The 27,173-nt window shown below is 47.1% G+C and overlaps 3 protein-coding genes across 7 annotated transcripts in view; 1 reads left to right on the top strand and 2 right to left on the bottom strand.

The window, feature by feature from the left end:
* The window catches only part of LOC125739507 (cystatin-C-like), a 50,522-nt gene extending 37,528 nt beyond the window's left edge, over positions 1 to 12,994 (top strand). For 3 of the 4 annotated variants that reach the window (XM_049009690.1, XM_049009689.1, XM_049009688.1), the window contains exons 2-4: positions 11,524 to 11,664; positions 12,204 to 12,302; positions 12,772 to 12,994. In XM_049009690.1, coding sequence (XP_048865647.1) covers positions 11,524 to 11,664; positions 12,204 to 12,302; positions 12,772 to 12,855 — 324 coding nt within the window. In that variant the 3' untranslated portion in view covers positions 12,856 to 12,994. Of the gene's footprint in view, positions 1 to 11,401; positions 11,665 to 12,203; positions 12,303 to 12,771 lie in introns of those variants that run through there. The other variant, XM_049009687.1, reaches the window with a different exon arrangement.
* Positions 3,095 to 4,125, bottom strand: LOC125739502 (cystatin-like). The gene is made up of 3 exons (XM_049009680.1): positions 3,870 to 4,125; positions 3,570 to 3,677; positions 3,095 to 3,321 (listed from the first exon to the last, which is right to left on the bottom strand). Exons 1-3 carry the CDS (start codon positions 4,104 to 4,106, stop codon positions 3,190 to 3,192), a joined length of 477 nt encoding a protein of 158 aa, XP_048865637.1. The 5' UTR covers positions 4,107 to 4,125; the 3' UTR covers positions 3,095 to 3,189.
* A 27-nt stretch (positions 12,995 to 13,021) lies between the features above and the next one.
* LOC125739492 (exportin-5) lies at positions 13,022 to 26,619 on the bottom strand. 2 transcript variants are annotated; one of them, XM_049009667.1, is made up of 33 exons: positions 26,330 to 26,619; positions 25,684 to 25,805; positions 25,445 to 25,517; positions 25,179 to 25,316; positions 24,449 to 24,631; positions 24,139 to 24,165; positions 23,813 to 23,998; positions 23,389 to 23,465; positions 23,006 to 23,044; positions 22,687 to 22,786; positions 22,359 to 22,442; positions 22,089 to 22,214; positions 21,904 to 21,994; positions 21,353 to 21,481; positions 20,810 to 20,925; positions 20,078 to 20,233; positions 19,471 to 19,512; positions 19,154 to 19,243; positions 18,792 to 18,991; positions 18,465 to 18,564; positions 17,818 to 17,999; positions 16,863 to 16,963; positions 16,575 to 16,671; positions 16,357 to 16,492; positions 16,075 to 16,173; positions 15,829 to 15,875; positions 15,590 to 15,696; positions 15,073 to 15,132; positions 14,659 to 14,762; positions 14,460 to 14,567; positions 14,077 to 14,214; positions 13,833 to 13,997; positions 13,022 to 13,722 (listed from the first exon to the last, which is right to left on the bottom strand). In XM_049009667.1, the coding sequence occupies exons 1-33, from the start codon at positions 26,429 to 26,431 to the stop codon at positions 13,570 to 13,572; spliced, it is 3,678 nt and encodes a 1,225-aa protein (XP_048865624.1). In that variant the 5' UTR covers positions 26,432 to 26,619; the 3' UTR covers positions 13,022 to 13,569. The 2 variants fall into 2 exon arrangements, with proteins under 2 accessions (XP_048865624.1, XP_048865625.1); XM_049009668.1 differs by lacking the exons at positions 25,179 to 25,316; positions 25,445 to 25,517; positions 25,684 to 25,805; positions 26,330 to 26,619 and adding an exon at positions 24,741 to 25,088.
* Between the last annotated feature and the right edge of the window lie 554 nt (positions 26,620 to 27,173).

Here is a 27,173-nt window from a genome sequence, read left to right as displayed (position 1 = left end):
CAGGTGCTCTGTCTGACCGTGGCAGATGTGAGGAAAACTCTGCTTAGAGTCAACCCGCGGAAAGCTGCTGGACCAGACAACATCCCTGGTTGTGTGCTCAGAGGATGTGCAGAACAGCTGGCTGATGTTCTCACAAACATCTTCAACATCTCCCTGAGCACCACAGTCATCGCAACATGCTTCAAAACCGCCATCATCATCCCCGTGCCAAAGAAGTCTTCAGTGTCCTGCCTCAATGACTACCGTCCCGTTGCACTCACGCCCATCATCATGAAGTGCTTCGAGAGGCTCGTCATGAGGCACGTCAAGTCCCTACTGCCACCCTCACTAGACCCCCTGCAGTTTGCATACCGTCCCAACCGCTCTACGGAGGACGCCATCACCACCACCCTTCATCTGGCCCTCACCCATCTAGATAAAAAGGACACTTATGTTATGTACACACAAACACATCTGTACATCTGTATATAATATTTATTGTTATTTATTGCCTCCCAACTCCTTACTCTTCTATACTACGGCATTTTTGCACATATAACCTTCGCTGCTACCATACAGTAACTTAAATACTGTATCCAGACTGTTACCACCCTTAATTTGCACTGTATGTTGTCTTGTCAATCTGTACTGCTATGCTCTCCTCTCTGCACTTATGATGTCGCTCTGTTTTGTCCTGCTCTGTGTCACACCATGGTCCTGGAGGAACGTTATCTCATTTCTCTATATACTGTGTGTATGGCTGAAATGACAATAAAACCTACTTGACTTGACTTGAAATAATAATAAATTGTCTTGCCCTTTTCTATAGCAGTGGATGCTGGATATAGAATGAGTTACTAAGAGAACTTGAGCCTACCTACACTCTACTTACAAGATCTGCTTTAAAGGAAATGGTAGCAAGTAAATGCACAGAATCTAAGGAAAATGCACAGGTGGAATGACATAAGGCATCAGCTGTAAGCCTGAGAACAGACATGTGGATCTCACTACAAGGGGGTACGTATCTCGCTGACACAGCTGCCAACATCATTACCTGTGCCAATACAGTGAAGCTCTGCCGCGCTGCTTGTACTGCACATGCTCTTAGCCCAATCGTTAAAAAGGCAATTCAGCAAACCCCTGGGTTCGATTTGACCACAGTAAGGCTGAGAAGGATTGTGGTGCCAAGGAAAGACAGCCTCAGGTCCAAGAGGAGATGGGCATGCCACTTTTGAAACCGATTCAGGAAGTGGACACTCACTGGAACAGCACGTTTGTAGTGCTGCACTGCATCTTCAACACCACAGAGCCAGTGGGGCTGCCGTGATCAGTTTAAAAACTGATGTAACCCTACTGAGCTTTGAAGAGTATCACTCAGTTAAAGACTGTACAGAAGTGTACAGAAGTGCTCAATCCTTTCCACCCGGCCACTGTAGCTTTAGCAGAGGAGAGTGTCAGAGTCAAATGTGATACCACTCGTGAAACTGGTGAGGCAGTCCTGAGGCTCAAAAATGGCAAAACTGGTAGATGAGGCGGCCATTCGCCTTGCCAGTACCCTGATAAGACTGATTATGGACAAAAATATCTGGATGGGAGATGAGTGTTATGAGAGTTCCCCACTCTGCTGGGTCCCAGGTTCAACAATGTTGGTTTCTGCAGCTCCACAAGTGCCCAAGCAGCAGTGAAAAGGCTTACAGCAGAATGTGTGAGATCAAGGGACACAGCCGTAGAACCTTCTACATCAAAGGCATCTGCAGGACCTGCAGCAGAAGCTGAAGATGCACTTCAGTACCGGGCATCAAGAGAAGAATGTTAGTCCTACTCTTCACAGTTTAGCATTGCAGTTTATATGCATTCCTGCATCCTCAGTTCCACATGAACGTGTTCTTTTCAAAGGCTGGGGAGGTTGTAAGAACAGGAACTGTCGAACAAATATTCTAGAATAATCTTTAACCCGTTAAAATAATCTTTAATAATCATTTTAGCAAAATGACCATTATATTTTTGCATTCTTGGCAAACTCAAAACTGCTGTCAACACCTGCAGAGTTTGCCACGTTAAATGAAATTTATGGATATAAACGTTTCCAATGTGGGTACACAGCCTTCGGTGCCACCCTTTACAGGCCAATGTGGAGAACAGGCTCATTGACCGTCTTCATCCTTAATCACAGCTTACGCCGATCTTTCACCAAGTCTTGTTTTCAGTAATGTTAGTATGCCGGGGGGGGGGGGGGGGGGGGCAGCCAGTGGACCTTGGATCCCCAGAGGATTTTCCCCCCTCTTCTTACTTGGGAGTTTTTGGTTCCTCTCCTCCATTGGCATCTGGCATGACTGATGTCATTTCTCCCCCATTACTCTAGTACCACAATTCATGGAAAGTGCTTTGGGGCAACTGATGTGAAAGATGCTATATGAGAATTGTTAGTCATTAACTGCTTAGAAATTGAGAAAAAGATGGATCGTAATCAGCAGATACTCAATTTCAATACTGGCATCAGACCAGAAAAGGTGTTGCTCTCATGTAGCCCATTTACCAAGCAGCCAACAGTACAGCCTGACCAACCTAGTATGTTAATTCCACGGGTCAGAGGGCTTTAGCCAACATTGACACAACACCTACAACTTTTCCCCCATAAACCCCCCCACCACACCCCATTCTCTTCACTTTCTAAAACATGCACAGTACTTAAGGGAAAACCATCCTTCAAAGCACACACACCCAGCAAGGAAGCTGCTTTTACTGGACATAGCAGACAAACTGAACCACTACAAGAACCTTCTAGTGCTTATGAATAAAATGCTTCTACACAGGGAAGAAGCGAGCTCAGCCCTTCAATATAACCGGGAAGGCAGTTGTGCCAAGTTTGGGATTCACCTCAAATCCAGTGCAGCCAAGGCAAGTATCAACCATAAAAATCGTTAAATATCGGCGCACTAACCTGACAAAGTAGCTTATGCTGCCATCTACTGACAGAATCATGTCAGCCGAAGAGGTCACTGACCTTAGGCATCCTGCACAGACAGCGCCGAGCTAGGAAGAGAAATCCAACCACACACCACTTCTGGTGTGAAACTGTGCCGTTAGTTCCCCCCCAGAAGAAAAAGCCAGAATCTTGTATTACGCCAGACACTTTATTTCAGCAAGTACAACATTCACAGGAAGGTTGTCCGGGTTCATACGAAAGCAGAACCAAAATGGGCGCAAAACTCAGCGGGTCCCTTGTGCGAGGGATCGGCGATAGCAGCGTATTGGAAAGGGTTTTTCGATGCATCTGTTCTTCGTCAGCACAGCTTTGCGTTCCCAGGGAATCGTGTACACGGTAAAGCGACACAGCAGCCTCTGCAAGGGAAAGAGGCGGCGTTTAACAGCGACTCCTGCGCAGGGTGCACTGACAAGGCGGATAGAGACGTCCTGGTCAAGGACGGTACCGTTTAAAGCTTCCTCGGAATTGGCCAGATCTGCATGCTTACAATTACATTGTCGGTATTACATGCACGGCAGCTTATCTTCCGTATACATTATATAATGCATGAAAGCACATGACCCACGTTCAAAGTTAATCTAATCTTGATTAGAACTGCATTTACCTTCCTGTTGACTTGCAAAGGGCAGGTTTCCGCGTCCGTCGCCTGCGCTCTCTGGCACCAAGTCATGCCCAGCTCGGCGGTCAAGATGTAGTTCAGACCCGCCACAACCTCCAGAGATGGGGGACGATGGTTCGTGTCAGATACTTCGCTCATAGGGTGGCAAATACAATCAAACGCACTGTCGTGCAAAACAATCAATGGAGCGCGGCGTTTCTGCAATTACTCATGCGGTTATGTAGATTGACCGACTTCCGGCGTATTTTCACACACTGCTGCGTTTTGGGGAGAAAAGTGCGATACCTGAGTTTCCGCGGATACTATAGACGTGAGCCTGTAAGCATAATCCTCCTGGGACGCCTGCTTATTGTACACGGCTACGGCAAACCAGGCCGCTTGCCGTACATCACAGCGGTCCGAGGGCACGTGGGTGGACGAACCGGGCATCGGGGTCGCCGTGGGCATCGCGGCCATGGTGGAGCCGATGGGCGCTACGAGGAAGCAAATGGCGAGGAACTGCGAAAAGAAAAGCGCCGCCATTTCGACAACACATAAGCGGTACTACACTACCCCGCATATATATAGCCATAATTATTTAAATTAACCAATCAGCTGATAATACAATTAGTAGATAATGATTTGATGAAGACTGCAAACCATCATTCACTACTCCTGCTTGGTGTGATCTAGCCTTACCTATCGTGTGGGTAGTATTTGCACGTGAATAATTAGATATTCTGTTGATATGCTTCTTGAAATTGAACATGAACTGGTCAACTGATCATCTTGGTGATTTGTAAACAATATTAAAAAAAAAAAAATCGTCATTTCTCTCAGCGATCGAATATCTAAGGAGCCCCTGAATGGACATGTGCAAAACAATAAAACGCTCTTACTTTCGCCTGCACACGTAGTAAATTAATCATACCGTGACCGCGGTATAAAGGCTTGTAGTTTTGAGTGCTACTTGATGGCTGAGTTCGGGCTCGATTAAATTCCTCCCAGTTCACGATCTGCAATTCCTACTTCAGGGGGCGTTTCGGTTAAATTTCCGACTAGTTCAAATGACACTGATAGCAGTGGAGCAATCTAATAAAAAAAGACTCGTTCTCACATATGGGAACGTTTTACTGTATTATCTCCAACTAAGGTATGTCTGAAAAATATAAAAGTAATCATTCCTCGCATATAACGGTACATGAATATTCATCTTCTCATGTAAGGTCCAGTATCCGATCTGCTCTCAACAACTGACCTGACTTCAAAGACACTGGGGATGTTCGGCGCATGTGGCAGGGTATCCAGGCCATCCCCAACTACAGGGCATCTCCACCTGCCTGTGACGGTGAGGCCTCCCTTCCAGACGTGCTGAATAGCTTCTACGCACGGTTTGAAGCCCAAAACAGCATGGCAGTGAGGAAATCCATCCCACCTCCCAACGACCAGGTGCTCTGTCTGACTGTGGCAGATGTGAGGAAAGCTCTGCTTAGAGTGAACCTGCTGGACCAGACAACATCCCTGGTTGTGTGCTCAGAGGATGTGCAGAACAGCTGGCTGATGGTCTCAGAAACATCTTCAACATCTCCCTGAGCACCACAGTCATCCCAACATGCTTCAAAACCGCCACCATCATCCCCGTGCCAAAGAAGTCTTCAGTGTCCTGCCTCAATGACTACCGTCCCGTTGCACTCACGCCCATCATCATGAAGTGCTTCGAGAGGCTCGTCATGAGGCACATGAAGTCCCTACTGCCACTCTCACTAGACCCCCTGCAGTTTGCATACCGTCCCAACCGCTCTACGGACGACGCCATCACCACCACACTTCATCTGGCCCTCACCCATCTGGACAAAAAGGACACTTATGTTAGAATGCTGTTCATAGACTTCAGTTCAGCATTCAACACCATCGTTTCTCAGCATCTGATCGGGAAGCTGAGACTGCTGGGCTTAAACGCCTCTCTCTGTAACTGGGTCCTGGACTTCCTGACTGGGAGACCTCAGTCAGTCAGGATCGGGAGCAACATCTCCAGCACCATCACGCTGAAAACTGGAGCCCCCCAGGGCTGTGTGCTCAGCCCTCTACTTTTCACGCTGCTGACCCATGACTGTGCAGCAATGCACAGCTCAAACCACACAATAAAGTTCGCCAATGACACAACTGTGGTGGGTCTGATCAGAGGGAAAGATGAGGAAGCCTACAGAGAGGAGGTGTGACGGCTGACGGACTGGTGCAGAGCCAACAATCTTTCCCTGACCGTGGACAAAACAAAGGAGGTGGTTGTCGACTTCAGGAGGGCACAGAGAGATAACTCCCCGCTGAGCATCGGCGGCTCCTCGGTGGAGATCGTCCAGAGCACCAAGTTCCTTGGTGTCCACATCACGGAGAACCTCACACGGACCCTCAACACCAGCTCCATTGCCAAGAAGGCCCAGCAGCGTTTCTACTTCCTGCGGAGACTGAGGACAGCGCACCTTCCACCCCCAATCCTCACCATGTTTTACAGAGGGACCATAGAGAACATTCTCTGTGGCTGCATCACAGCCTGGTACGGGAATTGCAGCGTCTCGGACCGCAAGACCCTACAGAGGATTGTGAGGACGGCCGAGAAGATCATTGGGGTCTCTCTCCCCTCTATTACGGACATCTATACCACACGCAGCATCTGCAAAGCCACCAGCATTGTGGATGACCCCACACACCCCTCACACACACTCTTCTCCCTCCTCGTGTCTGGCAAAAGGTTCTGTAGCATACGGGCCTCCACTGCCAGAACTGGGAACAGCTTCTTCCCTCAGGCCATCAGACTCCTCAACCGCAACTGGACACAACTGCATCCTCAGTTCCACGTGAACGTGTTCTTTTCAAAGGCTGGGGAGGTTGTCAGTAAGAACAGGAACTGTTGAACAAATATTCTTCTAGAATAATAATCTTTAACCCTCCCCCCATGCACCTTTCCTTATCAGTGACACAAGCAGAATGATCTGTTGTTACATATGTCAACACACTGTAAGGCAAGGATTACCATAATACGCTTTCTACAGAGAAATGTACAGAATATGACCACTAACTAGAACGTGTATTGGCCTCGCTTACTACTAATTTTTACCATTAGGGGTCGCTAGAATGCACTATGTTTTACAAAGCTTCAAACCCTGGATTTAAACCTTCATTACTTCAGAAAACTTAATTTCCCCATGACTTATGCACTACACCGCATAAATATAACCATAATAGTTTCAATTAACCAACTAGTTGATTATATAATTAACACACCTGCAGGAACACAGCTCTAAAAGTCATTCGATGACATGAATTTGGAACCCCTGATGCAAGCATAGAATCAAGGTTTGGAGAGGCTTACTTCGTAGATTCTCCATTACATCACTCCTGTCCATACTTAGTGTGATCTAGCTTTGCCTAACTTGTGGGTAGTAGGTGCGCTGTGAATTATTAGATATTCTGTTCATACTTTTCTTAACATTGCCCTCTTAACTGAGCGTCTTGATGACTTGCAAACCAAAAGTGACCATCGTTTCAAAAATAGTCTGATGGTTGAGTCATGGCAACTGGACTTCTCTCTTGAAAGGTAGAAACGTTTCACTGCTCATCCGAGCAGCTTCTTCAGTGGATGAGCAGTGAAACGTTTCTACCTTTCAAGAGAGAAGTCCAGTTGCCATGACTCAACCATCAGACAGTTTCACCTGGATGACTGAGAATCTCCACAGACACTTTCCAAAAGCAGTTATTTCTCACAGAGATCAAACATTTGCTGCTGTAGAAGTTTTTTTTTTTTTTTAATTGAACTCATACTACGATTTTCTAAATAATCTTTGTTTTCTTTAGGGATGACTGCTGAAGTTGATGAGATGTTTTTTGTCTGAAAAACAGCCATCCAGAAAATACGATACAACATATTCAGATTGTGTTTCTTTTGCAGTAAACATGATATGTTTTATGTTTAGGAACATAAAAGCTGTTCTGCAGCTTTTTAAATCAACTGAATAAAAAACATCATTCTAAATATGTCACTTTTGGGGCATTGCTGAGCTCTGGGAACCTGCAAGGAGGAATATATGTTAAACACTGGATAATATTCCACTAAATTTTAGATCCGATATTTACACCGATTCATACCTATTTCAGACGGATCAGGTATCGGCCAAATGTCACCAATCCACGTCCAGTACTTATTTAGTTTTCATAAGTCTGTAAAATGACAGCTCCTATTTCTTGTTAAATGGATTTGTACAAATGGACTTTGTTATTACATACAAGAACACCTTTTGCACACTACCATGAATACCACCAGTGACTCTTTTTGGAACTTCAGTAATTGTAGGCCCACACCTAACAAACAAACAATTAGGTAAATCATTCTTTCAAACTTTATATTTAATATAACAATTGTTGCCTGAACTGTTGCTGGAGAGCATTGCAGCCTTAAACCAAAGACCACTTCACTCAGAGCTGAGCAAAAAAAAACGACCCTCTCGCCATCAACACCAGGATTGCTTAGTAGACTGAACGCCAAATGGTTGTGAATAGCGATGAGCAGATGAAGCTTGAAAAAGTGCGTGAGGCGTTGCTCTCAATGAGGAAGGAAACGTGTAGCTGTTTCAAGACATTAAACAGCGACATCCGGTGGATGGAGGACATTATAGCAGGCAGCCTGGGTGAGGTACACCAACATCATCTTATCGAGGCATGCTTGGGATTTTGGGGACACCAGTACAAATGTACTTTAGTTTGAAACTGAGTGTTATCCAAAGCTAAGCTAAGCAATGTCTAGACATTGTGTATATATTACATTTATGCTGCACAAATTCATTTTAATTTATGTGAAACTATTTGTGGGAAGCATATTACACAAGGGGGCGGCATGGTGGTGCAGTGGTTAGCACTGTAGCTTCACACCTCTGGGACCCGGGTTCGAGTCTCCGCCTGGGTTACATGTGTGTGTGCGGAGTTTGCATGTTCTCCACCTGTCGTCATGGGTTTCCTCCAGGTACTCCGGTTTCCCCCCCCCACAGTCCAAAAACATGCTGAGGCTAATTGGACTTGCTAAATTGCCCATAGGTGTGCATGTGTGAATGAATGGTTGTGAGTGTGCCCTGCGATGGGCTGGCCCCCCATCCTGGGTTGTTCCCTGCCTCGTGCCCATTGCTTCTGGGATAGGCTCCAGACCCCCCGCGACCCAGTAGGATAAGCGTTTTGGAGAATGGATGGATGGATATTACACAAGATTTTTTTTAGTTCATTCATCTGACACTTTTATCTAGAACAACTTAGAGTAGAGAGAAGGCTTACATTCCGACTGTGCTCTCTGGAATTTGAATCCATGTCGTTGGCGTTATTAACACAATATTCTACGAGTTAAGCATTTGTGTGGGGATTCTTGGGGAAATAAAGACGCTTGCTACTGCATTTGAAACTGTGTTTTGTGGGCATGGGGCGGGCACAATGATCTTCGATGCGTCGGTACTGAAAGGACCATCAACAGTGACAGGAATAACGGCTCTTTGAAGGGAACCAGGTCTCATGGCTCCGTCCCTTTCCGATAGGAGGTGCAGGTTACTAGGTCTATCTGTGGAATAATCATTAAGATAATGATAGTGTAAGATGTGGACCAGATTCAGACTTAGGCATGCCACCAGTATAATGTCATTGTGTATGTGTGGACTAGCATATTACTTGCATTGCCAGATCTAATGTCAGTGATCTGCATGGTAAACATTATAAAAGACGATGTCATATCCCACTGCTCTGACAGTGAATTTACCCTCTGTATTAAATGTGTTAATACAGATATAATGTAATAATAATAATAATAATCCATTATTTGCATTTGCTGGAATGCTTCTCTTCGCCTGTCCCCTCTTGCTCTCCATAGCTTGAGGTTCAGAGCATAGGGTGACCCAACAGATCCTTCGCAGTTCAACATATCCCAAGATTCACTGCTCAGGAGTAAAGGGGGCGTGTCCCGTGAAGTGATAGGAGCGGCATTTGTGACTCAAGGGTAAGGCTGGGGACAGCTGGTGAGGGCCATACCGTCCTGTTTTACTACGCTTTCTGTTCAGCCTTTGAAGAACACCGTCTACAACAGACTACCCCTTCGTAGACCGCGACATGCTAAGGATGCATCCCCTGAATTTGGACACAGCCTATAAATGCTCTCCCTCCAGCACCAAACAGGAAGCAACGAAAATTACTGCACCCCAAAGTGTAAAGAAAGTACCATAAATTTATGTAATGGTCAAATATTCTAATAGCATAGAAATGTATATACATGTATATACGAATTGTGTGATTTATAAAATGAAATCCGTCCGCGCAACCAGGTCCATGACTGGAGTCTATCGTGTCTTTTCTTGGCCATTTCATCACAGCAAACCAATCCACACAAAAGAGAAGTTGTGGGTAAAAGCGACTGCTGTTTCTGCTCCACTGTTCAACAGCTTTTCCTGTTCCTGCAAAATTTCCACCAGGAGCAGGATGAGGAAAAAAATCTCCCAGGAATCCAGCTGCAGTCTTGCAAAGAATGACTCTGCAGAAGTTTGTGAAAAAAAAATACACCCACAAACCATACTGACTAATGACATATCGTCTGTAGATGTCAAGGAGTGCCACACTTTCAAAGTCTTCTACTGTATGGTTACAAATAACTGACAACAGGAAATCTTTAATGGAAATTCGTCTGTATTAAAATACTGCATGTGAGCACAGAGAGCAGGAAAGAAGCAAACAGATGTAAACTCCATCTTACACTAGGCAGAATGCAAATTAGTCATGTGCGATTCCTGAAAGAATCTTTTTGAACTGGTTCTTTTCAGTGAATCGATCGGACCTGGTTTTCAAATCTACCTTTTTAAATTCATGTATGTTTGCTTTTCGTAGCCTCTCCGTAGCCATGTTGCCTTCAGCAGCCCTCCGTGATGCTTTCTGCTTGTACTGCGTGAGGCTGTGCCTCGCTACCTCAGCGCCTCCCTGTTGTCCGTGGGTACGGTAAAGCAGGTGGCTTGAGGCACATCACACCAGCCCGAGGGCACGTCAAAGGAGGCCCAGTAAGCACGGCCCTGGTGTAGCCACCGGGCAAAAGCCCCGCCTTTCCGACATAACATGCACGGTGCTGCCCTACACACCACATAAATATACTCAGGATCACCTAAAGCATCCAATTAATGAACGAACTTGGTGAAAACCTTCACTCACTGTTCACACTAGGTGTGGCCGAGTGTTACGTAACTTGTGCGTTGCACTTGCATATGAATTATTAGATATTCTGGTCATATGCTTCTTAAAATTGACCCTAACTGAGCATCTTAGTGATTTGCAAACAAATCTTAATTTACTTCACTTTTGGGGCATTGCTGGGCTCTGCTCTGGGAACCTGCAAGACTTGCACCTTCTGTCTCTGTGACTTAATGCATGAGTCAAACAGTATTTGGTCAAAGTCAAGAACAGGTAGGTTGTCTTTTGTTGAATGTCAGCAAAATAAAGGCAGATAATAAGGGTAAAATAGGATATAAAATAGGAGACTTCGTTTAACTCAAATATGGACATTAGCAGGTCTAAGAAAAGCACGTATCATGGTATTGACTAATGATGTAGAAGATAATGCATAATGGGGAAAAATATTTGATCGTGACGTATCATCTATTCTTTCATACACACCACACAAAGCTCTATTGAATTCAGGGCTATTTACAAAGTTGGCTGCATTTCAGATATCTTGTTTGAGGTACGTTTTCACATTTCAGTTATTGCACTTCTGCTTGTGTAAGTATGACTTATGTATTCTCAGCATTCTGCAGAACAGGGCGGGTCGGCTTCTGACGCTATAAAAACCAGTCAGAGCTCAACGCCGTCACCTTTTCTAGCTCCAAGCTGAGATTTCGCGATGGCTTTTTGGTGGCTCTGCGTGACACTCCTCTTGGCGTTCCCTTGCGGGGCACAGATGGTTGGAGGGCCCATAGAACAGTCGCCCGATAGCCCCTTAGTGATGGATGCTGCTCGCGTCGCCATGACATTGTACAACGAACAGGCGAATGACAAGTACTTCTACGCTTTGGGAAAGGTCATCTCAGCCAAGACACAGGTGAGACCGCAGTCTGCATAATCGCAGAAGGTGTTGAATCTTTGAGGAGCCACTCTAACTTCAAATTGCTTTGAATTGCAGCTTTAATAAGAAAATCGTAGAAAATGCAGTAACAACTTTAAACAGCTTTCCCAAACCTAATAAATTGCAGTTTAACATAAATACATGAGTATCAATAAAGATGTTAGCTATCTGATACATAAACTGGAGATTTGACTGGAAGAATTACGTTATGAATGTATACTAATATTAAGAATAGATTTCTGTCACCTATTGGTTTGGCAGCTTAATATACAGAATTGAGGCCTGATCTGGCTCTGTAGAAACACTCTCACAGTCTTTATTTTAGTTTGGTGTCTCTCAGCTGGCTGTAGTGTGTGTGCATGTGTGTGTGGCCAGTGACGACCTGGTATACTGGCCAGGGTGACCCCTGCTTCACGCTCCCTAGTTTTGAGACGGTGATTATGAGAGTCTGGTTAATTTATAGAAATTTCTACACACTAGCTTCCCTTTCCCCTCCCCATTGTTGTTTCAATTAGGTGGTGGCAGGAGTCATGTTTTACTTGGAGGTGGAGGTGGGGCGCTGTGAAAAGCAAAACCAGCAAATGACATCCTGCCCTCAGGACAGCAACACCAAGGTGAGCGTTTGAGAAGCTTACGGCTCGACAGTTTACATGCCGATGATGCTCAGTATCCATAGTTACATATTTAGCAGAAACCTTTGTCCAAAGTGATGTACAAGTGAGGCAAACAGCCCATTACAGACATATTCACTGTCAAGGAGTCAACTAGGCGTAAGTGCAGCTATGCTGAGCTTCCAGGGAATGTCCAGGTACAAGAGTAAGCAGGACTGGAGCAGGAGCTACACGACAAGATCTAACAAAGCAAGAACCTAATGAGTCTATTCAAGAAGCAGAACACTGAGAACATTTAGGGTGTGTAAATAGGCTCAGGTTAGTATCGGAGTTCATGGAAAAGATGGTCTTCAGGTGTTTCTCGAAGGTGGAGAGGGAGTCCGATGATGGGCGAGGTTTGGCAGCTCATTCCACCATCAGGAAACCATGCAAGAGAACTAAGCAATGTTTGTTTTCTCCTAATTATCTGCAGACGCTGCTCTGTGACTTCAGCCTATGGGAGCAGCCCTGGGAGAACAGCAACAAGCTCCTGAAAAGTCAGTGCAGGGATGCTTGATGTGATAAAAAAAAAAAAGAAAAAGCAGGTGAAGATCAATGTAATAAAATGAAATGCAAACTCTCCGTTATCTTCTTGTATGACAGAAACGTGAAACAAATGAAAATTTTTACCTACAACAGCATCGAGTTCTGAATTGTTCTGGATTGAAATTTGCGGGGCACACTTTACAAGAGCTTAACAACTACATTTATTAAAATTTCAAAATATAAACAGCACGTACATTGCAAAGCTCGTTTTGTGTACAGTTTCCTTTTGTTTAGTGTTGATAATAACCATTTATAAAAAGGCAAAAATAAAAGGCAAGGGGAAATGGTGAATAAACAGACATATGGAATGTAGTCACCGCTTTCAGCCTCAGGTCACAGAGCTTTTTAAAAAAAGATCCAGGCCCCACAAAAGAAAATGCCACAAAAGGCCTGCTCAGTGTGTATAGCTTATCTCACACCGTTCCTGCTCTCTCCCCACCTCCTTACAGTGATCTTTCTCCCCGATCATTACATCCAGAACATCCATTGAAATCTGTAACAAAGCTTGGCTGGAGACGTGTGGCCGAGCGGCTCTCAAACAACAGCGTGTGTCACTGTATCCTACAGTCACAAAACAAAAAAAAAAAAACCTAATCATGACCTCCCATACAGCCTTTGCCATGAATTTGGTACTGTTCTCCATGTTTGACCGCCCCTCCCCCCATCTGTGTCTCATTACTATTCCCTAAACATCATTCTGCTCGGCAGAGAACAGCAATGTCAGTGTGTTGCTCTCGCTGTCCAGAAGATCCCTGGTCACCTCTGGCTTCACCTTCTTATAGAGTGAGGGCAGGTTCCTGATGTGGACCTCCTTCCTGAACTGCTCCCCAAGGGGTTTCTGTGAGGAAAGAGACGAGGGCAGCCGTGTCATGATCGGTTGGGCCTCCCCCCCGTCAGAGACCCCATTAATCTTTTGGTAACTCCGCAGTGTACCAACGGCCATCTTACACCGACGGTTCCAGCGATGAGCTTCTTGAACTGCTCCTTCCTCTTCTTCTCTCCTGCTTTCTGGGGAGGTCCCGCCTGGAGTTTCTGGTCAAACTGTTCCAGTGCTTCCAGTTGGATGTTGGGGATGCGAGTCATGACCGTCTTCAACTCAGGGTAACGCGACCTCTGTGGAGGGCTCAGGTAAGTGAAAGGAAACACGGATTCATCCATCCGTCCTGACAGATAGGGAGTGTTCTATGCTCACCAGGGCTTCGTAAATGAGGAAGGCCAGCTGGGTGAGCGCGGCACCACACCCCTCGTGCTGGCCGTGCATCTGTAGACCCTTCAGCACGCTGGCGTAGAACCATGTCACGGCCTCAGGGAGCAGGCTGGCCCCGACCACCTGCGCAAAGCAAGGGGAATCACAGCAGAGCGAGGAAGAGAAACAGAGCAGTATGGAACCACAGTAAGCCACAGAGTGACAAAGGGAGTGGAACAACAAGGACGGGAATGACAAAAGGGAGAGTCACAGCAGAGTGAGGAGAGTCACAAAAGGAGGGAGAGTCATAGCATAAAAGTAAATTATTATACAGGGTCAGAGCAATAAGAATCAGAGGAACTTCGGCGCCCACAGGCGTCGGCACCCACCTGCCTCAGTAGTGTCCAGCACACCAGGGAGGCTGTGCGGTGGCAGTTGCCCGTGTCCCTCCAGGAGAGACAGTTGAAGGAGATGGTGAGCAGGGTCATGTAGATGTCCTGGGGAGGTGGACACAGCTCACACACCTGGCTCAGAGCAGCTCACCACGACAACTGAGGTCCCCACTGGCGTCTCCATCGCCACTCTTACCTCATGCCTTATCAGGCACTTCCCGAGCTCCGTCAGCTCATCCGTGGCGTAGTTTGGCGGTGCCGCAGTAGCCTGAGAGGACTCCACCGCCATCATCTCCTCTTCTGGGGGGGGGGGGGGGGCAAGAGCCAATTAGGAGAGAATATTTTTGATCAGGCTCCGAAATTAAGTAAATCGGCCTTTTTCATCAGTAGGTAAGATAGCGGTTAAGCAGACAGTAAACGCTGCCGTTCCTTTGGAACATCTTAGCATCTGTAAATATTCCCATCCAGGAGGGAGAAATGAATAGGGTGTTTGATGAATCAACAAAAAAACATAACGTGAGAGCATACGAGGTACGTTTGAGATGCAGTAGGACATTTGAGGAGATCCTGGACGCGACAAAAAAGTAGGAAAGCAGAGAAAAAAACACACCATCGGCTTCCTCCTTAGTGCTGGAAGCTTCTGGAACCTTCTTTAATATGCAGGCCACAGCTGCAAAGAAACAGGGTAGCTGGTTAAATCCTGCCAACCAAAGATCTGGCCACCTTACATCACAGATCCTCCTGGAGTCCAGAGGAAGAGAGTTCAGGCCGTTCACAGACTAAACAAAAGGGAGAACAACATTTCGGTAATCACCGTTTACTCTGTGTGTGTGTGTGTGTGTGTGTGTGTGTGTGTGTGTGTGTGTACTGTATATATTACATTGGGGGGACATGTTTTCGGTCCTCACAAAGACAAACTCATTTTTATAAAAACATATGTGACTGCAATCAAAAAACTAAAAATGCCAAATGTCATATTTTGTTTGGTTACTTGAGGTTAAGATTAGGGTTGGGTAGGGGTTGAGGGTGTCATTGTTGGGATTAGGGTTTTTCCCATAGAAATGAATGGATGGTCCCCACAATGACATGAATAGAAATGTCTACACAGGAGGGGTGGGGGGACTCACTGAGCAAGTCCAGAACCTCCCGGGTGACCAGGCGGACAAGCTGCTCCTCCAGCATCTCCTGTGTCACCTGATTCTCCGCATGGCAGGCCTCCTCCTCTTCAGAGTCACTGTATGTGTGAGACAGACAGTCAGAGTCGGAGAGAGAGTCAGAGATGGAGAGAGACCTTCAATCACCATCTCACAGCCCACGACACTCACAGCCTGCAAACACCCATAAGGGCCCGAACCACATATCTTACCACAGACTGCTCCTCTGGTTAATCACCTGCCAGCTCTGATTCAACCTCTACAAGGGAGACACAACACAATAAGTCAAACATCAATCAGCATTATGATACAACTAGAAGGATAATTGAATTTAATGATAAGAGTACCATGAACAGAACTCCATCTGGTTTGTCAATTGCATACAAATTTCAAAGTGATATTTTCCAACCAAAACAAGGGCTCGGTTCTGACAGAGACAGAGCCCAAGTGAGCCTCACCTGCAGCAGGTAGGCAAATAGGGGGGCCAGCAGGGGGCAGAGCAGGCTGTCATAATACTCCTGGGGGCAAGAGATCACCAGCTGCTTCACGAAGACCCGTTCGCAAAGTAACGTTAAGGAACGCGTCTGCAAAGTGGCAATGGAGAGCTATCGCTGTACAAGTCAAAAGCAAAAAGAACGCATAGAGAGATATTAAAAACAAACAAACATCGGTGTGTTCCAGATACCACTAAACCCCACCCAGCACACGCCGTAACCCTCCTTCACATGAGAAAGGATATGAAGCATGGACCGCAAGCGATGATCGGGCACGTGGTCCAGGTGCACTAGGGCGGCGCTGGTGAGCTGCTGCGCCAGACCCTCGATGGAGTAGAAGTCCTGATGTAGGGAAGGGCCGGCGTTGCCCAGAATATGGAAGCTGCCAGATCAGGAGGGGGCAGGTGAGAGGGGCCAGGGTGCGAGAGGGAAAAGACAGACAGGTGTGCAGACGGCAGCCTCACCAGTTGTCGTAGAGCGTGCAGAAAAAACCCTGCATGCGTTCCAGAGACGTCTTATACACAGGAGAGTCATAGTTATCCAGCACTGGCTGCGGAAGCCCTGTGGGGGCAAGAAATGTCAACAGGGCGCGCCATCGTGGAGGATCAGCAGCCCTCAGCGGAGCACCATGCGCCCTTACCAAGGTTTTCATGCGAAGGGACTGAATTTCACCCATTTATAAGGCTGAGTATTATACAGGCTTTATCATTAACCTTGGTATTCTTCTGAAATGTTTTATGGAGCCCCCTTACCCAGCACCACATTCTTCTCTACATCCATGACGTCGTAAGACCTGGCAAAGGTCTCGCTCAGCCGGGCCACGTTCTCTGGCAGGAACAGGCTGTTGTGGGTCCTGTTGAAAGACTGGCATTGAGAGTCCCGCCCACCAAGAGGCCTGCCCTCGGCCCTCCAACACACAACACTGTTTCTATTAGGGATATATATATATACTCTGAGAGGGTTGCATTTTGGAACTGCCCTCTGAAGAATTTCTGGAAAATGTCCCAGGGTTCACAGAAGTGCCTGAATTCAAGGCACATGTTACTTTTGGGCCCAACACCAAACATTCCAGGCAGGGAGAATAAGCCCATAAACTTACCTGAAAAAAGCACGACTTCTGCATGCTTACATGCTCCGTTATCAAATCAATTTTTGCCATCAGAGACTCGTATCGTTCAATGAAACCCCACATTAAGGCCCAGTGATGACCTTCAAACTCCCCTCTACCCCCATGTTGGTAACCAGACAAATCAAGAAGGGGTGACTTCTTAACCAAAGGACAAAAAGAACAAAGAGAAATGAAAAAAGGGGGTGATGTTCCAGAAGCAGAATGTCAAAAAAAGGACAGAACGACAGGTGAGTTACGCTTCGCCTTAACCTGGTAGCGAAAGCTCTCATTGGTTCAAAGAGAGGCTGTACTACCTGTTGTGGTTTCTAAGGTAACGGACTTCCGGGCTCACACTCCCCCACTTTCAGCCAGTGGGAGAGGAGGTCCCGGAAGATACATAGGCAGGCCCCGCTTTGGCTGTTTTAAAGCAGACCTTCAGTACCACCAGCTGCTTTGACCAGCAGAGGGCAGTGCTGTGTCAGGTGAGGTAGCTCCCCTACTTCCCCGGCCAATGGGGCTCGTCCTCCATGGCGACCCAAGAGAGGACGCGGCTCCCCAGACCGGAATGGGTGGGGCTACTGACGCGCACCTGCACCCACCTGATAATCGCCAGCAGGTTGGGCAGCAGTGCCAGCACTTGTGGCGTGCAGGGGTTGCGGTAGATGGGGCCGCCGCTTGGGGTGTACCCGGCCACAAATCCGCCGGCCTTGGCCTCCTCCACATCGGCGGGCCAGCGGGCACGCTTCACCACACCCAGAATGGTGTACACACAAAAGCTGATCTACAGTAGAGACGGGGGGGGGAGGCAGAAGTCAGAGGGGAGGGGTTATTATAAACTAAATGAGGTCAAACGAAAAGGGACAGCAGATTCGAAGGAATGAACAAACACACACACACAGCAGAGGCGAGGGAGGAAGGCAGGAAAGACTGGAGTGTTCCTCCCTGGAGGCAGAGAATAGGACCAGTCCAGTGAGTGGAGAGACCCAGCAACACCTGCTACATTCCCACACCTGTCTTTCCCAATCAGAATCCATGTGCTCCTCAACAACCAATCACATCGTATTCAAGTCAACACTTAGCACATGATGTATTTCACAATTCAACCAATCCTAAAAGACAATTACCGACATTTAACCCGTCCTTCTAGCAACAAAAGAGAAACACATTAAATAAGAATTATACCTTGCGCTGAATTACAACTGTCTTAGGGGTGAGAGAAGCGTCAGAGTGGGCTGTGCTCACTCACCCTGGACCTGTTGATTCCTGTCTGGTCTTCGACGTTGGGGTCTTTCAAAACCTTATCGGCTCCCACGAAGGACAGGAACGACATAGGGTCCATCAATATTCTGTGGGATGGGACATTTAACAATGAGCCAGCAGTGACTGGGAAGAAGGAGGTGATCCACAGGGAGGCAACAGAAGAAGAAGAGATCAGCAAGAAACTAAAGGGAAATCAAGACGTATGAAACCGTTCGATGTTTTGCTTGTATCATTAATATCAATTGACATTCAACTGCAGCATACAGGTCATGTTTCATGCTAAGATACTGAATAGTTCTCAAGAGAGACGTACTGGTGCATCTCCTCCGACTGCCAGCGGAGGACCACAGGGGCCATGAGCTCCTCCAGGAAGGCCTTCTGCTTAGCGTAGTCCTTGAACTGGTTGCTGATGAGCACCAGCGCCTCCATCAGGGCACATTTCTCCATCTGGGTGAGCAGCAGCTCGTTGGAGAAGAGTTTCTTGACGTGGGTGTAGAGCATGTCGAAGCACGGCTGGGGGAAGGTACACACAAATGTGTAAAGTATTAGCCAGCAAGTTTATTAACAAAGCGACTTCTTGGACCAAAGCTGGGTCGTTCCGGTTCAGAACTTTGACTTTCACATAAGCACTTCCTGATTAGGTCTTTGGTAGAGACAAACTGACTGCATACGCACCAGGATGAATTGTGGGTAGTCTCGGCACATCTTGATGATGGAGGAGCAGGCGTGTCTCCGCACGTTCTTCACGGCGCGGGTCCTCGGTGCCTGCCAACCAGTCAACCAATAGCTGCGGGTCAAACGCGGTCACTGGCCAATCGAAGGCATTTGCTTGGGCAGCCAGGGCTAAGCAGGATAGGCTGCAACATTCTGAACATTTCAAGAGTCACATGACCTTTACGCTAAACCAGGCTTTAGGGTGATGCAACCGCAAGGTCTGAGCTGAACCACAGGTTGGAACGCGGGCGGGCTGTGTGAAGCTGAGAGGGGCTCACCTTGCTTTCTTCTACCACTTCAAATGTGATGGAGGTGAAGAGCTAAGACGAAAAAAAAATAAATGCATGTAAACACACCATCCTCCCTGACCCCAGCAGCCTTTGAAAATCACAGTGCTGCCTGTCTGACTTTTCTTCACCACTTCAAATGTGCCACTGAGTGGTAAAGCGATTTGAGGAAACAGGTCAGTAAAACCACTTCACAAAATGTATATATTTTATTTCATTCTGTTTGTTGATTCCAAGAAAAGCGAAATACATCTCAGAACTTCTAAACATCCATTCAAAGATAATATCTTGCATGCTTTGCAATATTTGCATTATGCTTACAACGCACTGCGTCTAAGCACTGATTCTCATAACTGAAATCATATTTATCGTCTTACTATAGGAGCATCTTCAATTGTATTGGTGATCTGTTTTGTGTTTGAGTTTTGTTTTTGGGGGTCCGGAAAGACAAAGAGTAATATTTTCATTGCATTGAGCAACTGCCAGTTTACAGTGCACATGACAATTAACTCCCTTGAATCTTGAAGATACACTGAAGGAAGTAAAAGCTTCTCCTGGAATCACTGGGTGGGGGGGGGGGGTGGGGGGTGGAGCTCACCTTGGCCAGCACCTGGGGAACTAGGTGTGGCTTGTATGTGGCAAAAGGGAAGAGGGACGACACGTTGGTCAGGACACAGGACAGGATCAGAGGGTCCCGGGTCTCGTAGTTCAACATCGCCTGCAGGAGCTCAATCCCCTGGTCTACAGGGAGTTTCTGCAGTTGGGTGGGGTGGGGAGGGGGGGGGGCATAGGATCAACCAGTCATTTTCAGGTTGTACTTCATATGCTACCTGTTCAGGTAAAACAGAAAAATATATAAACAAACAAAAATATCCATCTATCCATTTTACAAAACGTTTATCCTACTGGGTCGCGGGGGGTCCGGAGCCTATCCCGGAAGCAATGGGCACGAGGCAGGGAACAACCCAGGATGGGGGGCCAGCCCATCGCAGGGCATACACACACCATTCACGCACACATGCACACCTACGGGCAATTTAGCAAGTCCAATTAGCCTCAGCATGTTTTTGGACTGTGGGGGGAAACCGGAGTACCTGGAGGAAACCCCACGACGATATGGACAAACAAAAATATAAATATTAAAAATATATAGGAAATAGGAAAGTTCACTTCAACCCAAAAGTCAAGGTGCTCTTCCAAAACCAAAAAAAAAAACAACACACATCACAGTGACAAATTACAACTGTGACATCACAGAATTAAGCACCCAACCCCCCCACCCCGAACATTAAAGGACAGGGAGTTGGAATCGCGTCCCAGTTTCTGTTACCTCAGTCTCCACATTCTTGAAGAGCTGTCCCACGACGCTCTCCATGAAGAAGGTCATGGCGTCCCACTGCACCACAGACGGGGACAGGATGGAGCAGAGGCCCTCTGCCGTCTTTGCTGCAAGGGGGGGGGAGGGGGGTTGGAGAGGGGGGCAGAGATGACAATATTGGCTGCAGGGTACGACTCCAAACACTGTGTCAAACTGCTGACTATGTGCAAACAGACTCGTGGATCTTTATGTGCAGTGAGACTCCAGGACATAAGATAATGCATCTTCCATAATGTCTACCACCCCATATATCTATCTCAGTAATCAGGGATAAGCTTAGACCTCCAGGCAGTGAAATAGGCAGTGGGTAGCTTATGAAGTCTCCAGCTGTACCTGTTCTGCTCCAGGCCACAGGAATTTCCCCTAACCACTCACCCCCCCACCCCCAAAACTCACTAACTGCACACTTTAACTAGCGCCCCCTCCGCCCCCCGCCCCGCCCCAACCCTCCACCGCAGTTAGAATAGGGTCCGAGTCGCCTCCTCCCAAACTCACAGATATTTGGGCCGACTTCGATGGGTGTCTTGATCTGGTACTGCAGCCACTCGCCGGCGATCTGGAAGGCCTCCAGGGGGGTGATCCTGCAGGCTATGCGCACGACCTCGCCCTGCTGAGCCCGGAAAGCTGCACACAGTCAGGGGTGGGGGAGCAGGACAGTTCAGAGGTCAGAGGGTCGTAACCTTAAGCTGAAGAAGCAAGACCGCAAAGGCCCATGTCTGTGGTTCCAAACCTCTGTTCGAGATTCCTAGTTATCCTAGATATAGAGCGTTCTAGGTTCTAGATGGAGCAAGCAGGGTTACTAGCTTATAACTTGTTGGATTTAAGGTAGTCTGGGCAAAATGTAGATGAACGAATATAAGGACCATTTCGACTGTGATACCTTAAATAACCCCCGCTTCGAAGCACAGGTCACAGGACTGTGGCCTGGCACATCAGGCAAAGACGGCACCAATGAGGCTGCCTCAACTGGGCTGGGATTATGGGAAAAGGAGTGAAAAAACAGCAGGGGAGAGGACAGCGTGTCCCCTTAGAGCAAGCGGACTCACAGTTGAAGAAGGCATTGAAATCCTCGTCGCTGTCGAAGTCCACGCGGGAATACTGACAACTGAGACTGTCATTTCTGGAGGGGAAGCCAGTCTGTGGAAGAGAGGTCCAGTTACACCTTTATACCAGCTCAGTGACAGCGGACAGGGCCAAGGCAGCATGGTAGAGGATGAGTGGTGGAAAATACCTTCACGAAGTTGGTCATGGTGGCTCTCATGTATTTGCTGGTCACCTCGACAATGACAGGATGCTTGGACAGAAGCTCATGCCTGAACAGCATACCCCACGTAAGCTGGGTGGACGACCTTAAAAACTGGAGACATTGACCAGACCGCTTAAAGGAACAGATCATTCACTCAAGACAGAACCTTCACACTTTAAATAATATGATCATACTTTCTGCTTACTGATGATGGGAACTTATTTAAAACAACCAGGTACCAGGCGGGTAGGTCACCTGGCTCGCGTGAGTGGTGAAGGCGAGAAACGCTTCCACAAACTTGTTAAGGTTACCAGGAACTTCTACGTCGACATCAGAGCCCTACGGAAAAGGCCAAACAAACAGGAAACAGCTGGAAGGTACACTGCAGTTACTCTGAGCATACTTATACATACACACACACACATGTACAAAACAATAATGTATTTAAGAACAGGGTCAGGACCAACTGGAACAAAAGGCCTTGCTCAAGGGCCTCATGGTAAAATGTCAAACTCCCCCCTACTGTGGGGTTGAAACCAACAACCTTCCGAATACAGTCAGAGATTCCCAGGAGAGTTCTTACCACCAGGGCACAGAGCTGAGATGCCAGCGCACACAGCACTTGGCACAGCCTCTTCAGGAAGGTGTAGTGTCTCTCCACCAGCACGCCTCCCTCTGTTGACCTGGGTCAGACACATAAGCGCTGACTATGAACTGAGAAACATTGTGAATCGAGGAAACTTCAACAGAACTGTCTAATGAGGTGGCTTATGCCTACTGACACAATGCCGCTATTCACAACAGGCAACGTTTTTTTCCATTATAGTGCTGCATACATAACTGTACAGACTAGTGATAGGAGCACAACAAATCACTGATTTGTCTGAAATGCCGGGACTCACTGTGAGAGTTTGTTGCCCATCGCCGCTCCGTCTGCAGATCTGGACCAGAGACAAGAAAAGTGGATGACAGAGGCAACAGCACAGCAGAAAGCCACTGTGAACCTTCTCGGTCGTCCACAAACGTATACATGTGTTTGTGAGGGTTCTTACTAAGTAACGTTCCCTAAGTCCAAACCATAGAAAACTCAGAAACAATTCACGAAAAACAGTCATCATGTCGGCTCTTCGGGATTTTGCATAGAACTGCGCTGAGAGCTTAGCCAATCAAGAGGAGCCAAGCTGGCAGAGAGTAGGACGACAGCGGCTGCGACATCACTTCCTCTGCGGAGAGTGGAAGGACAAGAGCTCCATAGGGAAAATGGACCAGGAACGCAGATACTCACTGAGCGGCTGACAGGATGTAGTGCATGGCCACGTCGTCAAACAAAACCATGAGAGGTTTCCTGTCTTCCAGCTTACCCTGGGAAAGTGGGGGGGGGGGGTGGGGGGGTTCAGAAACACCCGGGAGAAAACGATTACCTCATCATCACGCATGCAAAAGCCACATGTACCTCTACCCATTCTTATTGCTGAACAGAGGTGCAGAGATGTTTTGAGTTTAATTTCAGAGTTGCAATCGTCAGATACGATTTAGCCCCAAAGGACTGGAGGTAAACTAGACCAAAGTCACACTGCCTGGTTAAAATACATACAGGTCCATGAATTTCTAGATGGTTCTAACGAGGTCTTTTGGTGGAGGAAGAGGTGGAGCCACATAGCCCCCCTCATCATCATCCGCATGAGGCTTAAATGCATCCGAGGGCCCACCTTGCGGCTGACGGCAATCAGCAGGCATTCGGCTGCCTCCAACTGTAGCTCAGTCTCGCTCAGCAGCAGACACAAGATCTCCATCAGACGACACTGGTCCTGTGTGATGTGCATCAACGCCACCCAGTCGATGTAGCCCGCCAGGGTGTTCAGCGTCCCCACGCCGACCCGGCAATGCGCCCTGGCCTGAGTCGGAGGAGAGGGGGACCAAGTGGAGGGTCAGGGGACTGGTGGAGTTGGCTTCCCACTAATTCCCAACTGTCTCTCCACTGACCAGAATAGTGTTTTGGTGACCATTCTAGGAATTGTAATGGAGTTTTACCTACCTTCAGTTCCTGACTGGGATTTCGTTTCTGTAAAAGAAACATTTATTTTAAAGCAGGTCACACTTCTCTTCATCCAAAAAAAGATCTGACATAGATATTTTAACGAAAATTCCGGCATATTCCATGCCTTCCCACACACAATCTTTTATATGCAGTTTTATATCAATACTAAAGCAAAAAATACTAATAAAATCAGTAGCCCAGTAAGGTCAACATTTCAACATACACATTACTTCAAACAGTTATGTGCAGCTTTACAGAGGAGGGGGTGAGATGGAGTGGGGGTGGGGTGGGGGGAGGCAGTGCTGACCAGGCGGCGGTACTCGTCCACATTCTGTTGCAGGATGGCGAGCAGGAAGGCAAAGATACTGTCCATGTTCTGAGTGAGTGTCTGCTGGATGTCTTTGCGACGCTGGCTAGGCAGCGTCTGGAAGGTGATCACGTCCTCCGCCAACCGGAGCAAGATCAGCATCACCAGCTCAGTCTGGGCCTCCTGGGGTTGGAGGGAGGGAGAAAGGGTGTGTGGGCAGGGGGGGGGATTATTTCCTCACTCGTTGTTTCCAAATAAAAAGCGTGGAAATGTCACTGCTCATCTAACTTACATTTCATAAAGTTTGACAAGCCATCACTGCTTTGTATAAGGTGCAAGTCAATGGCTGTGTCAAGGCTGACTTCAAGACTGAATGCATCACAGTGGCGTTACAAGGCTGCCCCATTCGGAAGGCTCCTTCAAATAGAAAATGCATGCTCCTTTGCCAGGTTTGCAGCTGAACGTATCCCACGATTCATTGCGCAGAGGTAAAGTGGGTGCATCCCAGCTAGGAGATAGGAGCGGCGCTTTGTGACTTAAGGGTAAGGGCAGGAACAGCTGGTGATGCAAATAGGGAATTATCCACAGGGCAAGTCATCCCATTTCGACCCTGTAACAACACAGCATACAAAGCCTACACCTTCGCAGATCGCACAGCCATCTGACGGCAGCCAATCTGGAGCAGCAAGCCAAACCACACCGTGACAAGTGGCGATCGGGTCAGACGTACCCCCAAATTGGTAAGAGCCTCTAGTTCCTTCAGCATGTCTGGCCAGTGCTGGGGCCACTCGCGTTTGATCATCTCCACAATGATGCGGGACAGAGCATCCTTAACGTGGCTCTCCTCTTCCAAGATGGAATGTGTGCCCTACATCCAAGACAACACCTTATAAATAACCCGCATTACACAAGCAAAACTCTGCTTCATGATTATTTTATTTGAAAAGTTTTGGGTTGCGGACATTATGAGAAAAATGCACCGAGGACCGGACTTACATTCGATAACAATTCCATGGCACAGTTTTTCAGCTGAACCTTCTCATTCTGCGGCATGTCGTTCCAACGGAATCTTACATTAAAAGGAAAATCCTTCACACATATTGTAACGATGCACAGTGTTACAATATGCAATTACACTTTGTTTCAGAGCAATGCCAGCAAAAGCAGTATTGTTCAGTACCATGCCAAAAACAGCTAACATGTCAAATGGCACATGTGGTGGGAATATGACTCACTTGATGACATGCTCTATAATCTGAAGGCCGAAGTGTCTCACTACTGCTGGCTGCGACTTTTCTGCGAGTTGCAGACCGCAGGGCACACAGAAGGGGCACTTCTCTTTGAACTCCTCACAAAACTGCAGAGATGGAGGGCAGGAGGTTTACATAATGAACTGGGTGTCATGCTGGAAGTGGCATTTCCTTCCTATTTTAATTAGATTCATTGTTCCACGGTTCAGTGACAAGTGTGCTCAGTCGCTACATCGTTAATCCACATATATAACGGTATTCTCGTCACGCCATATAACAAAAAAAAAACCCTTAGAGGACAGCACCGCCCTGTAACCAAGGCGATCCACAGATGGCAGTTATGCGAGCTTCCTCCCCGGCGTGATTCCATTAGCTAGCTAGCCAGGGAGGCTAACCCAGCACTCCACGTTGGCACAGCAACCACACCGCGCGAGCGACTTCCCATTCATTCTGAATGAATCATCGTTAGTCTGCCGGTTAGCTTGTTAGCCAACCACGACCCGGACAACTGTGGATAAATCTCGTTAGAGGTTGACCCGGACGGACACGAATACCCGTGAATACGGGCGGTCACTGAAAATAACCAGTAAGAGATATGGCCAGTTATCCAGTTAACTAACCAACTAGCTACCTTAAGGGCCTCCAGGCGGTATCGTTGGCTAGACGCCGCGTCCATCATCACGTTTACGGCTTTAATTAGCTCGTCGCACATCGCCGCTATCGGTTCGGCCATAACGTCGGCTCTCGCTGGGGGGAAAAACCTGAAAGAAGGAAGAGGTGTAACGCGACGCAGAGCCGAAAGCCGGACACCAGCCAAAAGCGTGTTAGGTTCGGCCAGCCGCTTAGCCGAGCAGCGCACCAGCAGCGTGAGGGCTGCCGGAGCTCTTGGCGCGTGAATGTTTCGTTTTCAGACAGCTCGTGTGGAATTGTGGGAAGTGTAGTTTTAACCCTCCATTCCTTGGTGAAGAAGGGAAATGGGAAAGCTTCATAAACTTTTATTGTGTGTGAAATTTTACAACATGAATCAACTACAGAAGTACAAATTTGACCATTTCTCTTCATACATATGCATACATTATGAACTTAGTTTATAATTATATGAAAATTGACTCATTAATTATTGCTGGTTTTGAGTGCTTACGTACACCAAATATATAAGGCGTATGTTGATTGCACTAAAGATTTAGCGCTGACGATGCAAAATTTATGATAGAAATCACAACTCTGGAGTGAGCCTCATTTATTCAAAAAAGAGAACTGTGCATTTTAATATTTCACTTACAAATATTTAACAGCATGCTAAGTTTTGCATTTGTCATCAATAAATTCGCTTAGCAATATATGATTCTTATCTGCATTTTACGTCATTCGGCATCTAATCCTGAGAGGCGTTTTTGAATGATGAAATTTAGCGGGTTAGTTCTGCACGTCTTAGAATCTTGGGAATAAGATATATTTTTGTATAATGCATTCTA

The sequence above is a fragment of the Brienomyrus brachyistius genome, chromosome 3 (genome assembly GCF_023856365.1).
Source record: "Brienomyrus brachyistius isolate T26 chromosome 3, BBRACH_0.4, whole genome shotgun sequence".
Classification (NCBI taxonomy): domain Eukaryota; kingdom Metazoa; phylum Chordata; class Actinopteri; order Osteoglossiformes; family Mormyridae; genus Brienomyrus; species Brienomyrus brachyistius.
Note: the sequence above shows the minus strand (reverse complement) of the source record. Positions and strands in the feature narration are given on the sequence as shown.